Source organism: Entelurus aequoreus, linkage group LG11 (assembly GCF_033978785.1).
Source record: "Entelurus aequoreus isolate RoL-2023_Sb linkage group LG11, RoL_Eaeq_v1.1, whole genome shotgun sequence".
NCBI classification, from domain to species: domain Eukaryota; kingdom Metazoa; phylum Chordata; class Actinopteri; order Syngnathiformes; family Syngnathidae; genus Entelurus; species Entelurus aequoreus.
In genome coordinates, this window is record NC_084741.1 from 63,463,615 (window position 1) to 63,475,639 (window position 12,025).

Sequence of the window (12,025 nt, forward strand, 5' to 3'; positions counted from 1 at the left end):
TTCACTTCACAGGTGTCATAGTTTGATGCCTTCAGTGACAATCTACAATGTAAATAGTCATGAAAATAAAGAAAACGCATTGAAATGAGGTGGTGTGTCCTTTACTGTGTATATATATATATATAATATGTAAATGTTTGTGTGTATGTATGTCTGTATATATATATATATATATATATATGTATATATATAACGACTGATGTGTGGTGTGTCCGGTCAGACGGTGTTGTGTCTGCTGGACAGTGGAGCTGACATCAATCGACCAAACGTCTCCGGGGCCACGCCCCTTTACTTTGCCTGCAGGTGATTTGTTTTAATTCAACTGTACAGTGGAACCTCAATTTACTAACTTAATTGTTTCTTGAACATAGTTCGTAAATTGAAACGTTTGTATAGTGAAGCAGTTTCCAATAAGAAATAATGTAAATATAAATAATGGGTTCCAGCCTCGACAAAAGTCCATATTGTAGTTAGGGTTTGTATACTTTGAACACAATATAAAGTGCTAATCAGTAATGTATATCAAACAAACATAACAATGGTTAATAAATCAACTTTCTATGAAATAAAGTCAAAACAACAACAACAACAAGCTGCTGTATGCTCTACTCTGCCAACACGCAAGAAAGTCATTATGGTGCCCTCTCACAAAGAAATGCACACAATCCATAACTTTAACAACCAATACAATAATAATTGGTTACAAAAAAAGTAAAATCCACTTTCCAATAACAACTGCAGAGAACAGACGAAAAAGGAGCAAACAGAAGCAGAAAGGGGGCAGGGTGAAGCCATGTCTGCGTGTTTGTGCTGTGAAAGAGCAAAGGGCCGCTTTGGAAAGCCAGAAGACATACTGTCTTTTCCTCCGATGTGATATAAGTCTGCTATGGCAAAAGACCGGCCTCAGCACAATTAAAACTTGCTGTGGTTACTTGCTTTTTTTATTTTTTTGCTTCACTCCTTCTTTCCACGCTAGTCTGTTTAGTTTTTGGGACACCTTTTGAGTTAACAAAACGAACAACATTTGTCGAAAAGCAAAAAAAACAAAGAAAAAGCACATGTGCTTGAGTGTTGAGACTTCACTCCTATGCAGTAAGTGGCTCTCCTCAGCTATGTTTTGCCCTGCTTTTTTGCCTGCAGGCGCCTGAATGAAGCGTTCGTACACAAAGACGTGATTCACACAAAGAGGTATATTTGGCATTATCTGAAAGTTAGTAGATCGAAAAGTTTGCGTATAGAGGGGTTCGTAAATTAGGGTTCCACTGTATATGAATTCACTGCTTAAAAATAATTGACTGGAGTGTAATACCCTTATGTGTTAATATAATAATCTAACAACTGTGCAGTCATGGCCAGAGAGACACAGCACAGATCCTACTTTCTCGAGGAGCCAAATATCTTGCTGACAAGAATGGAATAACTCCTCTTGATCTGTGTGTGCAGGTAAGCGCTGGAGCAGGCAGGGCACTCAGATTCCCCTGTTAAGTTGATGTTTAGTTGATTCTGAACTACATTGCTTTGTGTCTGTTCTTTGTGTATAGGGAGGATACGGGGAGACTTGTGAGATTCTTATTCAGCACCATAGCAGACTCTTCCAGATCCTCATTCAGATGACACAGAATGATGACATAAAAGAGAATATGGTTTGGGCAGCTATTTAGCCGTTCCTTCATTCAACATACCGTAATTTCCGGACTATAAGGCGCAATTTTTCCAAAGGTTTATACAATGCTGCGGCTGAATTATGGATTTTTACAGGTTCTTAGGCTTCATGAAATTGCCGAACGAGTCACGGTGATCCAGTGAAATTGTTCACAGTAAATCAAACGCAGTCAAACTATCATTCAGTCGGCCATTCAGCACGTTATGTACTCTCCTCTAGATGCCAGTAAATGCATACAATGCAGCTTTCAAGTTGAAGGTGATTGACCTGGCTATGAAAAAAGGAAAAAGAGCTGCAGTACGGAACAGAAATCCACAATCACTTGTGGTTTTCCAACGGCTAAACTGCTGCATGTTGAAGAAGACCCCAAAACCTCAGAGGACAATATTGAAAGTGAAAATTAGGTTGAGAAAATGTCAGACGGCGCAATTTTTAATCTTTTCAACTCAGAAACAAATGACAACGACTTTATTGGGTTTTAGTGCTAAAGATGTGCCCAAGAGGAGGAGCGCTAAATGACTTTTCCGGTAGGCAACTGTATGTCATGTTACAGGCACTGTCCTTTGTTAAATTTGTGAATGTACACGATAAGATTTCTCCAAAAAATTAAGTGAGTGCGACTTATATTCAGGTGCGCTCTGTAGTCCGGAAATTATGGTTAGTTTCATATACCTGTATACATGTTTGTTAAAACCTCTCACACTGTTTGTAGCTCCGGCAGGTTCTGGAGCATGTTTCTCAGCAGAGTGACTGTAATTATCAGAGGATCTTGACAAGTCTGGCTGAAGTTGCCACCACTAATGGGCACAAGCTGCTCAGGTATGATTTGCAATATGTGATCCCTTTTATGCCCTGAGATCAGTGTTCAGTTCAGATGCTGTCGGTAACCTGAAAATGTATTAGCAATATTATGTTTTTAATTGTGTGTCAGGATGTGAACGGAAGATGAGATGATAAAACAAATTGTCACATTACGATTTAGTTTCCTTCTTTCCGCAGCCTATCCAGCAGCTACGATGCTCAGATGAAGAGTCTCCTGAGAATTGTTCGCATTTTCTGCCATGTATTCCGCTTGGGACCCTCATCTCCCAATAATGGCAATGATATGGGCTACAACGGCAACAAGACCCCTCGTAGTCAGGTCTTTAAGGTTGGTACCTCGTATTTCCTGTAGCAGTGAGTGTACTATGCGTTTACTCTAGGTCTTGCATGCACTTGTCATATACTGTATATGCTGATTGCTGATGTCATGCTGTTCTAACTGGCTATTGCTTCCTCGCAGTAACGTTAGATAGCTGAGTTAAAAAAAAGGTAATGCTAAATGTCATTACATATCACAGGCATTATTTAAAACGTATGCGAATGTGTAACGAATGACAGCTATTGTGGCTGTGCAGCAGTATGATGCGTAAACTTCACTTCCAGACACTTTAAGAGCTGTACTGGACAGTGAGTTCGAATTGGCTGGCACTACTTGAATAACACTCAATCTGTGGAGATTTGTGGACCCTGGTTCGAGCCCGGGATATGCAGGGCTGGACTGTGCAGGATGACCACTGTTACATTTGTCCTAAAATAGCTTGATGACAAAGTGTGGCCTCTTGATGGCAGTAAAGCACTTCATTTGGGCAACAGTTCACTGTGCAAGGTTGTAAAGCAAATGTATACAAAGGACTGTATAGTAACATGGTAGACAGATGACTACATTTACATACCTACAAAGAACACATTTAAAAATGTAAATATGGTGTAACGTCATCAAATTATTGCCTTGTAGCGCTTACAGTAATTAGAATATATGAGGTTCGTTTTGTGTGAGTCTCTTAGTGAGGACTATTTTTACACTACAAAGTTGTTCCTTGTGGCTGTTTTATGTGTGTTGCTGGGTTTGAAATGGCCATGTACATTCAGTAATTAGCAATGATACACAAATTACTGTAAAATACTGTTTTTGACTTGACCTAACATTACCAAAAGAAAAATACAACATCTTGCAAAAGGCGTTTTATATAATAATTATAATAATAATAATAATATTAATGGTACTGGTATAATAACTGTAGTGGAGCTTTTGAAATAAGTCCATCCACTCACCATACACTTCAGGGTTATTTAATGAATATGCGTTTGCAAAATCATTACAAAACAAAAGTGTCTACGTTTTGCTTCAGACCAGCAGTGGATATAGAAACTGAACTGTTGAACATCCAATAGTATAGTAGTAATTGTTGTAAGATTTTCACATTTGTGTTAACCGGGCCTTGTGACTGACTGCTGACTGAATGAATGAACTGAATAATGATGTACTTGTTTTTAATCAAAACATTTAATTATTGTGTTATAACTGTCATCTGGTTACATTAATCTTGGTTGTAGATGCGTATGAGACAAGTGGAGGCTATTCCAAAAGACACGTGCTCTTGGACAGCTTCTGCTTTTTTAGATGTAAGCCATTGACATATTTCAGTTTTTTTTCCATGAGCCCCTGCATGTCAATATACTGGCACTAATTGGACCTGCAGAGCTGGGAATCTTTTTTTTTTATTTCCTTTTATCAATTAACTGGTTTTAACCCCCTTTTTCCTTGAGCTATTCTTTCAAAACAACCCTTTACAAATTACTTTTTAATCTGTGTTGAATTTGGGTTAGGCAATTAGTGGGCAGTATAACTTCAATCTGTTTGATAGTTAAGGTTAAATATATTCAACAGTGACAACAAAAATACATGCAGTATCAGAATAACAAAATATTTACTGACAGATTTATACTCTCCCAAATGTCTGTAAATGTCCAATTGCCTAACCCAAAGCTTTCATCTTTCTTGGACTTCTGTGATTGCTTGATTCTGATGACCACTACTCCTGCTAGGATCAAAGTAGTGCTCAAAAAGCATCTAAAAATACATTTGTGGACGTTCTTCACTAATTCAGAACTATGGTGTCTCAGCAAACACATCAACAAACTTAAAACCCTTACAACATATTTGTAGCACACTTATTGCCATGTATTTATTTAGTCTACGTGTGCAGACATTTTTGTGCATTAGACTGCTTACTTGATACAGTTGTGATCAGAGTTTTATATCCCTCCCATTATAAACATTCGGGCTTGGCAATGTTGAATGTGTATTAATGTCAGTATGTTTTTCATTTTGTGTTCAGAAAGTCTATGGCTATTCTATAGCAGAAAGTCTACGGCAGAAAGATTGTGCTTTAAACACTATAAACCAGGTCCTCAAACTCAAAGCTGCAGGTCCCTATTTTTTTGCCTTCTTTTTGCGGCCCACACAGCCTGGGCAGATAATAGTTAAATTTATCATAGCAATCTTGAATCCCACTAGACCCTAACTACAATACCGGTGCAAACACACAAAAAAACACACATTGGTCAACAAATGGAGCACCTTCCTTTAAGCAAGTTGAAGTGTCTCTGACCATCTCCTGGGAAACTTAAAAGTGTAAAAATAGAGATTTTTTGCATTTATAATGACTAAAAGCCTACCACAGCTCAGAGTCACTATAGCTGCTTTTAGAAGTAGGTAAGACATTTAGTCATGTAGTTAAAACGTGATACTTTTATTAAAGTATTTCTGAATCTGAATCTGAAGGGAATATTTCACGTGGCTCAGTCTCACCAGACCCTACCTCCAGCAGCTCCCAAGTAAATTGAGTTTGAGACCCAGAGTCTAATCTTTAAAAATATTTCTTAATTTTGTTCCAGTTGTGGTCAAAAGTTTACATACACTCATCATAGACATGGATGTCATTTTACCTTTGGGATGTTAATGATTTACTTGAAACCTGTTTACAAGGTGGAACTATATATAGTATTATACAATGTACATCTTCAGTAATGTTTAAAAACAAGAACTTATGAGCACAAATTTGAATTTATTTACACAGTCAATATATACAGCATAGAAGCATTCCCCGTAATCATTACTAACCACAACAGACTAACAATTTAATTCAAGACCAAGTTCTTTTAACTTTTCGATTGTGTTTATGATTGACTGCTGCTTGTAGTTTCTCTTTTTCAACATAAACATATTTTTGTTTGACGGCACTTGTCCGATCCACCAATACTCAGAGCAATGGAAACGACTAGCCAATAATTGTGGAGTCAGACAAATTTAAGACATTTCTAAACAATTGTATGCTAAGTATAGGTTATTTGGATATGCCACTACTTTAGCAATGTTGCAATAGACTGGAAACTGCTGGAACACCAGTGTAATTGTTCACAAGGTTGCAAATGTTACATACAGAGATAAAGTGCAGACCGAGAAATTATCTCCTGCTTCGAAATTTACAACTCCAAGGTCGACTGAAATTTGTGACTATTTGATAGTCAAAGTTGGGCTGTTTAGCCACGATGACAAGATGATGCTTTCAAACCGAAGATTACTGTACCAACTATTAAGTATGGCGGTGTTCCGGCTTTGTTTGCTGTCGGTGGATGGAATAACGGAGGAGTGGGACAACCTCCAAATTCCTCAAAGTCACTTCAAATCAATAGCTTAACGACGGAAGCTTGGACATAAACAGGACAACAATCCTATCGATCCTAAACAATCATAATGCCAGAAGATAGCTACAAAAAGTGTCGAGTTGAGGTGAAATCTATTAAGGGACATTTAACCAAATATTAGTGGGAGTATACATAGGGCAAAATAGGTATTTGATTCACATAAATTCTGGATGGTTCAAATATTTTTAAAGAGGATGAACTTACAAAATCAGCAAGGGATCAAATATCTATGGTACTCTCTGTATGCATACATTTCAGCCTATACAGTCATCCCTCGTTTATCACGTTCCAGACCTGACCTTGGTAAATAGATGTTTGGCAAAGCAGGATTGTTATTCATGAATCAGACGTTTTCATAGACCATAAAAAACTTGGGAGAATTGCTCTGGCTATCGTTTAGGCATCCAGCGGCCACCACGTGGAAATACTTCGTCACATCCTGGATAATTCCTAAATTTGCAACGGGGCTTCGATGTGCTGAAACCACGGGCGTGGGTTATCAAAAGTTGGGCAACTTGACCGTTGTGGAGAAGATGGTGCTCACATGAGCTGCGTCTTCTTTTAGCATTTGAGTCCTACTGCCCTTAATTTAACATATTTATGAAAAAACTAGTGAGTATTTTTGTTGATGTTTGAATGTGTTGGTAAAGATCTGATCACAACTGTGCATTTTGTACGACTTGGTGGAAGTGAGAGTTTTATTTTTGCTGTCTTCATAAATTCTTCTTTAAAGCTGTATTAAGTGGTGCTGCATGATCGGGCATCTTCGGGTCTGTTAAGGAATAAAAAAAATATTAAATAGAATGCCCTTTGACTTTAACAGAGCACAAACTTATTTTGTGTCTCCTCAATTGCTTCCCTCTTAAAATGAAACATTTATTGAATGTATGTATTCAAGTTGAGTGTGACCCGAAGATACCCTTAAAGCGAAATAATAAATTCAAATTAATTCTTATTTCATAATGTATTCATTATGAATTCTCTTTGCTCCTTTTTTTTTTCTCACGTCTTGTTTGTTTTACAGCCGTTGGAGCTGCTTTGGCATTCGCTGGATGAGTGGCTTGTGCTAATCTCCACTGAGCTGGACAGAAACAGGAAGAACCCGTCTTCCACATCTTCCAGCAGTGAGATAGCCTCTCTGATTCTCAAGCAGCGGGAGGTCGATCACTCTAACGCCACACCAAAGCTCTCCACCTCACTGGACGCTCAGATTGTCATGGAAACCGAGGTGTACGCCGATGGAGAAGACGTTATCTCCATGACAGCCAGTCGGCTCAGCGCTGTGATCCAGGCCTTCTACATGTGCTGCTCCTGCCAGATGCCACAAGGGTAGGTCTGCTGTAATGACTGTCAATCAAAAGAGAAAGCAAGAGGAATGAATTTGATGGTACAGAAATGTAATAGGAGTACATGTTAAAAGGCCGGACCCAATCCATAACCATTCGCAATGCTGATAGGGTAACATGCATGACTAATGCTACTATATATTTTTTTTACAAATGGCAGACAGATTAAATAGATATCAATGTTGGGAATTTTAGAGGGCTGCTGGGATGAATAATTCATCTGCAGGCTCAATTGAGCATAGGGATTGATTCATTTTGACATTCTGAAATTCCTAAAAATATATAATGTAATATATATATATATATATATATATATATATATATATATATATATATATATATATATATATATATATATATATATATATATATATATATATATATATATATATACATACATATATATATATATATATATATATATATATACGTGTGTATATATATATATGTACATATATATATATATATATATATATATATATATATACGTGTATATATATATATATACATATATACATATATATATATATATATATATATATATATATATATATATATATATATATATATATATATATATATATATACGTGTATATATATATATATATATATATATATATATATATATATATATATATATATACGTGTATATATATATATATATGCATATATATATATATATATATATGTATACATATATATATATATTTATATATGTATATGTATGGCGTATTTACCCTCAAGAGGGGTATCTCCTTCCAGCTGCTGCGCCATCAAACACACCATCAGCAGCTTCTCTATACTTTTCTGGATGAATGTTTACCGTTTGGATATTATTTTAATGTACTTAGCTGGAAAGACTTATTCTGCTTCAGTTTGGTGAAGACTAGCAGTGCGATGCTATAACTGCTTTGCCAAGTCGGCTTCAGTCTTGTTTTTGATAATTCATTTCTTGAAATCAATGAATATTATCGGCTTCTTCTTATCAGCAGTGTCCTTCACCCTCACTTTCTTTGTTCCAAAACAAAGTTATGTCAATCGCTAGCTATAAGCTAATGCTAGTGGGTACGACCAGATGTTTTGGGCAGCCCTTACATGGTTCACTGTGACATTTGCAACGCCATCTAATGGCAGGATTGCTTGTATTTCAATGTTTTGCTTGCAACTTAAAGCAATACAGTTATCTCAAAACACTCTTAAGCTGGTGCATTCTTAAGTAGAGGCACCACTGTACTGTAAAGTAGAACAAACATGTACTCACTGATGTGTTGCAGGGGCATCGTTAACTCCTCTCTGTCTAAAAACTTATGGGTCTTATAACTTATGTTATGGGTCTGTGAGGTTGTGATACAACATGACAATAAATATATATTCTATTCTATTCTATTCTATGATGTACACACAGTTGAAATTTGCAAGACCGTAGTAATATTAATCGCTCACTCAAAGGCCGACTTCCCATAGACAGCTTCCACTGCTCATACTGCCTCTATCCTACATGACTGGTGTTGGCCAAAAAATACCGGAGATTACTTTCAGTATTGTACTTAGTATCTAGAACTCAAAAGGGAATTTTCTCTCCTCTGTTTGTTAAAAATTTGACCAAGTCTGTAATTATGCTCAATTAGATCATTAAGCATGCTTAATGAGCAGCTAAGAGAAGCCTGATATTGACATGCCTGTTGAGATGAGATGCTTGTCTCTGTTTTTGTTTATCTTGGGTCTTTCACCCTGCTGTTAATTAAGATTCTGGTCTAGTTTTTGTCTCCTATGGCTATTCATCATTTTTAGTCTCGACATTTGGCTGTTTCAGATGAGTAATATGTGTCTAATTGGAAAGCAGACGGTGCCACAGAATTGTTGCTGCTGTCTACTTCACTGTCCTTTCTCACTCATCACTTCCTCTCTTTCCTCACCCAGAATGACATCCCCTCACTTCATTGAGTTTGTCTGCAAGCATGACGAGGTGCTGAAGTGTTTTGTAAACAGGTGAGTCAGTGGCATTCAGCGATACATCAACATCTTCACGATGCCCAGAGACCAGCGATTGATTGGAAAAAAAAACTTCAATCAATTCACTTCAACTTTCGCAACCCTCCCCCTTCTTGTCGTAATGTATTTTCATCGGTCTCATTTCTGCCCCTCCTTTCATAGAAATCCGAAGATCATCTTTAACCACTTCCACTTCCTGCTCGAGTGTCCCGAGCTGATGTCACGCTTCATGCATATCATTAAGGGCCAGGTAGGAAGACACAAACAAGAACAATCTTTACTATGTGGAGGAACTGATTAGGTAGGATAGTTATGAGTCTGACCATAAACATTGTTGTTACCATTTCATTAAAACACATTTGTTATGCAAATATTTTGCCCATAGTCCACTATCAGTCGAATCTATGGCGTTTGAAAAAAAATGTTGACAGAGAAACAGATTGTGATGACAGGATGACCGGGGATGCAAAACAATAACATATACCCGCATTATTTATTATTTATGATTTATTAGTTACTTTTTACTTTTTAAATTCGATCTCAATTCTGTACACTGCCGCTGGAATTTAAATTTTCCTGAGGTAACTCTCCTGAAGGAATCAATAAAGTACTATCTAACTATCTACTATCTATTTACTGACTGGTCACTAGGTGTCAGTATAACGTCACATGATGTAAATACTGCAGCGATAAGGTGATTATTTCAGATACTTATAAAAGAAATATGGTCTTTCATTTAAGTGAACAAAACAGAGATCTCTTTTTCTACCTCAAAAAAGGCTAAACCAAGCTGATAAATGAATAAACATGATAGAGATTAGATTTTTTAGTGAGGTCCTTGGCTCTGGCGCTGCACCAAAAAGACATCAAACTTGACTAAATAGAGCAAGTTAAAGTCGTAACAACATTTCTGTATGCGAACCTGCGGAAGGATCATTACTTTTACCAGCAAAAAGATACACCTACGGGGTGCGGGATTAGGCACATTGTGTGCTTACTCATAGTTTTAGAGTGAGAGATATGGGAGGCCGAAACACACGGCCAGATGTTTTAGACGCGTGATGTCACACCAGGAAGCAGCGACCGTAAGCAATGATCGCTTTCTACAGCAAGACAAAATTGTAAGCAGTTAAGGTTGCCTCTACACTAAGGCCCCGTCTACACTAAGCCGGATAACTCCTTAAACAAATAATTATTTAGCCTAAGCACTGTGTCAGCCACACTAAACCATCGTTTAAGGTTCCCCTCCTTGGATAATTTTTTACACGGGTAAGTGCCCCGTGTATTTCTTGAATCTCCGGCTCTTAGCTTTGTATGGACTCATTGATCGTTTACAAACTGAGTTCGGAGAGGAATTGATGGAGATGCAAGCAAAATGTTCATTTCGATTTCTTATTTGTTTTCCACTTCATTTTAAAGACATTTAAATAGGTTAGGATTTTTTTCCTTCCTATTAGTGTTGTACGGTATACCGGTACTAGCAAAATACTGCGGTACTAATGAATTAAAAATGGTACTATATTGTTGTTAGAAAATGTTACTTGCATCGGTTGGGGACGTCTCTGCGCTGCTGACCTGTCTCCGCTCGGGATGGTCTCCTGCTGGCCCCACTATGGACTGGACTCTCACTATTATGTTAGATCCACTATGGACTGGACTCTCACAATATTATGCTAGAGCCACTCGACGTCCATTGCACCGGTCGCCCTAGGGGCAGGTCCCCACATCTGCAGTCCTCTCCAAGGTTTCTCATTGTCTCATTGGGTTGAGTTTTTCCTTGCCCTGATGTGGGATCTGAACCGAGGATGTCGTTGTGGCTTGTGAAGCCCTTTGAGACACTCGTGATTTAGGGCTATATAAATAAACATTGATTGATTGATTGATTGATTTTCCAAAGTCTTCCCTCATCGACCATGTGGCTCGGTTGGTAGAGTGGCCGTGTCAGCAACCTGAGGGTTCCTGGATCAATCCCTGGCTTCTGCCATCCTAGTCATGTCCATTGTATCCTTGAGCAAGACACTTCACCCTAGCTCCTGATGGGTCGTGGTTAGGGCCAGTGAATGTGGAAATAGTGTCAAAGCGCTTTGAACACCTTGAAGGTAGAAAAGCGTTATACAAGTATAACCCATTTACTATTTGCTTTGTCATTTATTACACAACAGCTAAGATGATGTTTTTTTTATATAGTTTAGCATATACTGGTACATGTAATTTTTTTTTTGTATCTTTAAAGTATAAAAAAATATAAATCAAAATGGCCCCCGGCAATATTTCGATTTTCAGCATGCGGCCCTTGCTGGCAGATGTTTGGACACCCCTGATTTATTGTATTGTTGTGTCATTTACTTGTTCCACACAATGAGATGCACAACCCAAATATTTAGATAGTCTGAAAAACTTCATATTATGTATTTATCTATTTGTCCTATGTTATCCAAAATGTATACCAACAAAGACCTATTTTACAACTTTTCTCTTGGCTCTTTTTTAAAAT

At 37.5% G+C, this 12,025-nt stretch overlaps 1 protein-coding gene across 2 annotated transcripts in view; it reads left to right on the forward strand.

The window, feature by feature from the left end:
• Positions 1-12,025, forward strand: part of hace1 (HECT domain and ankyrin repeat containing E3 ubiquitin protein ligase 1) — a 41,821-nt gene that overhangs the window by 11,092 nt on the left and 18,704 nt on the right. Inside the window, exons 7-15 of one of the 2 annotated variants that reach the window (XM_062063749.1) lie at positions 221-303; positions 1,347-1,443; positions 1,542-1,643; positions 2,376-2,482; positions 2,663-2,813; positions 4,040-4,108; positions 7,218-7,522; positions 9,460-9,528; positions 9,694-9,781. In XM_062063749.1, coding sequence (XP_061919733.1) covers positions 221-303; positions 1,347-1,443; positions 1,542-1,643; positions 2,376-2,482; positions 2,663-2,813; positions 4,040-4,108; positions 7,218-7,522; positions 9,460-9,528; positions 9,694-9,781 — 1,071 coding nt within the window. The remainder of the gene's footprint in view (positions 1-220; positions 304-1,346; positions 1,444-1,541; positions 1,644-2,375; positions 2,483-2,662; positions 2,814-4,039; positions 4,109-7,217; positions 7,523-9,459; positions 9,529-9,693; positions 9,782-12,025) is intronic. The other variant, XM_062063750.1, reaches the window with a different exon arrangement.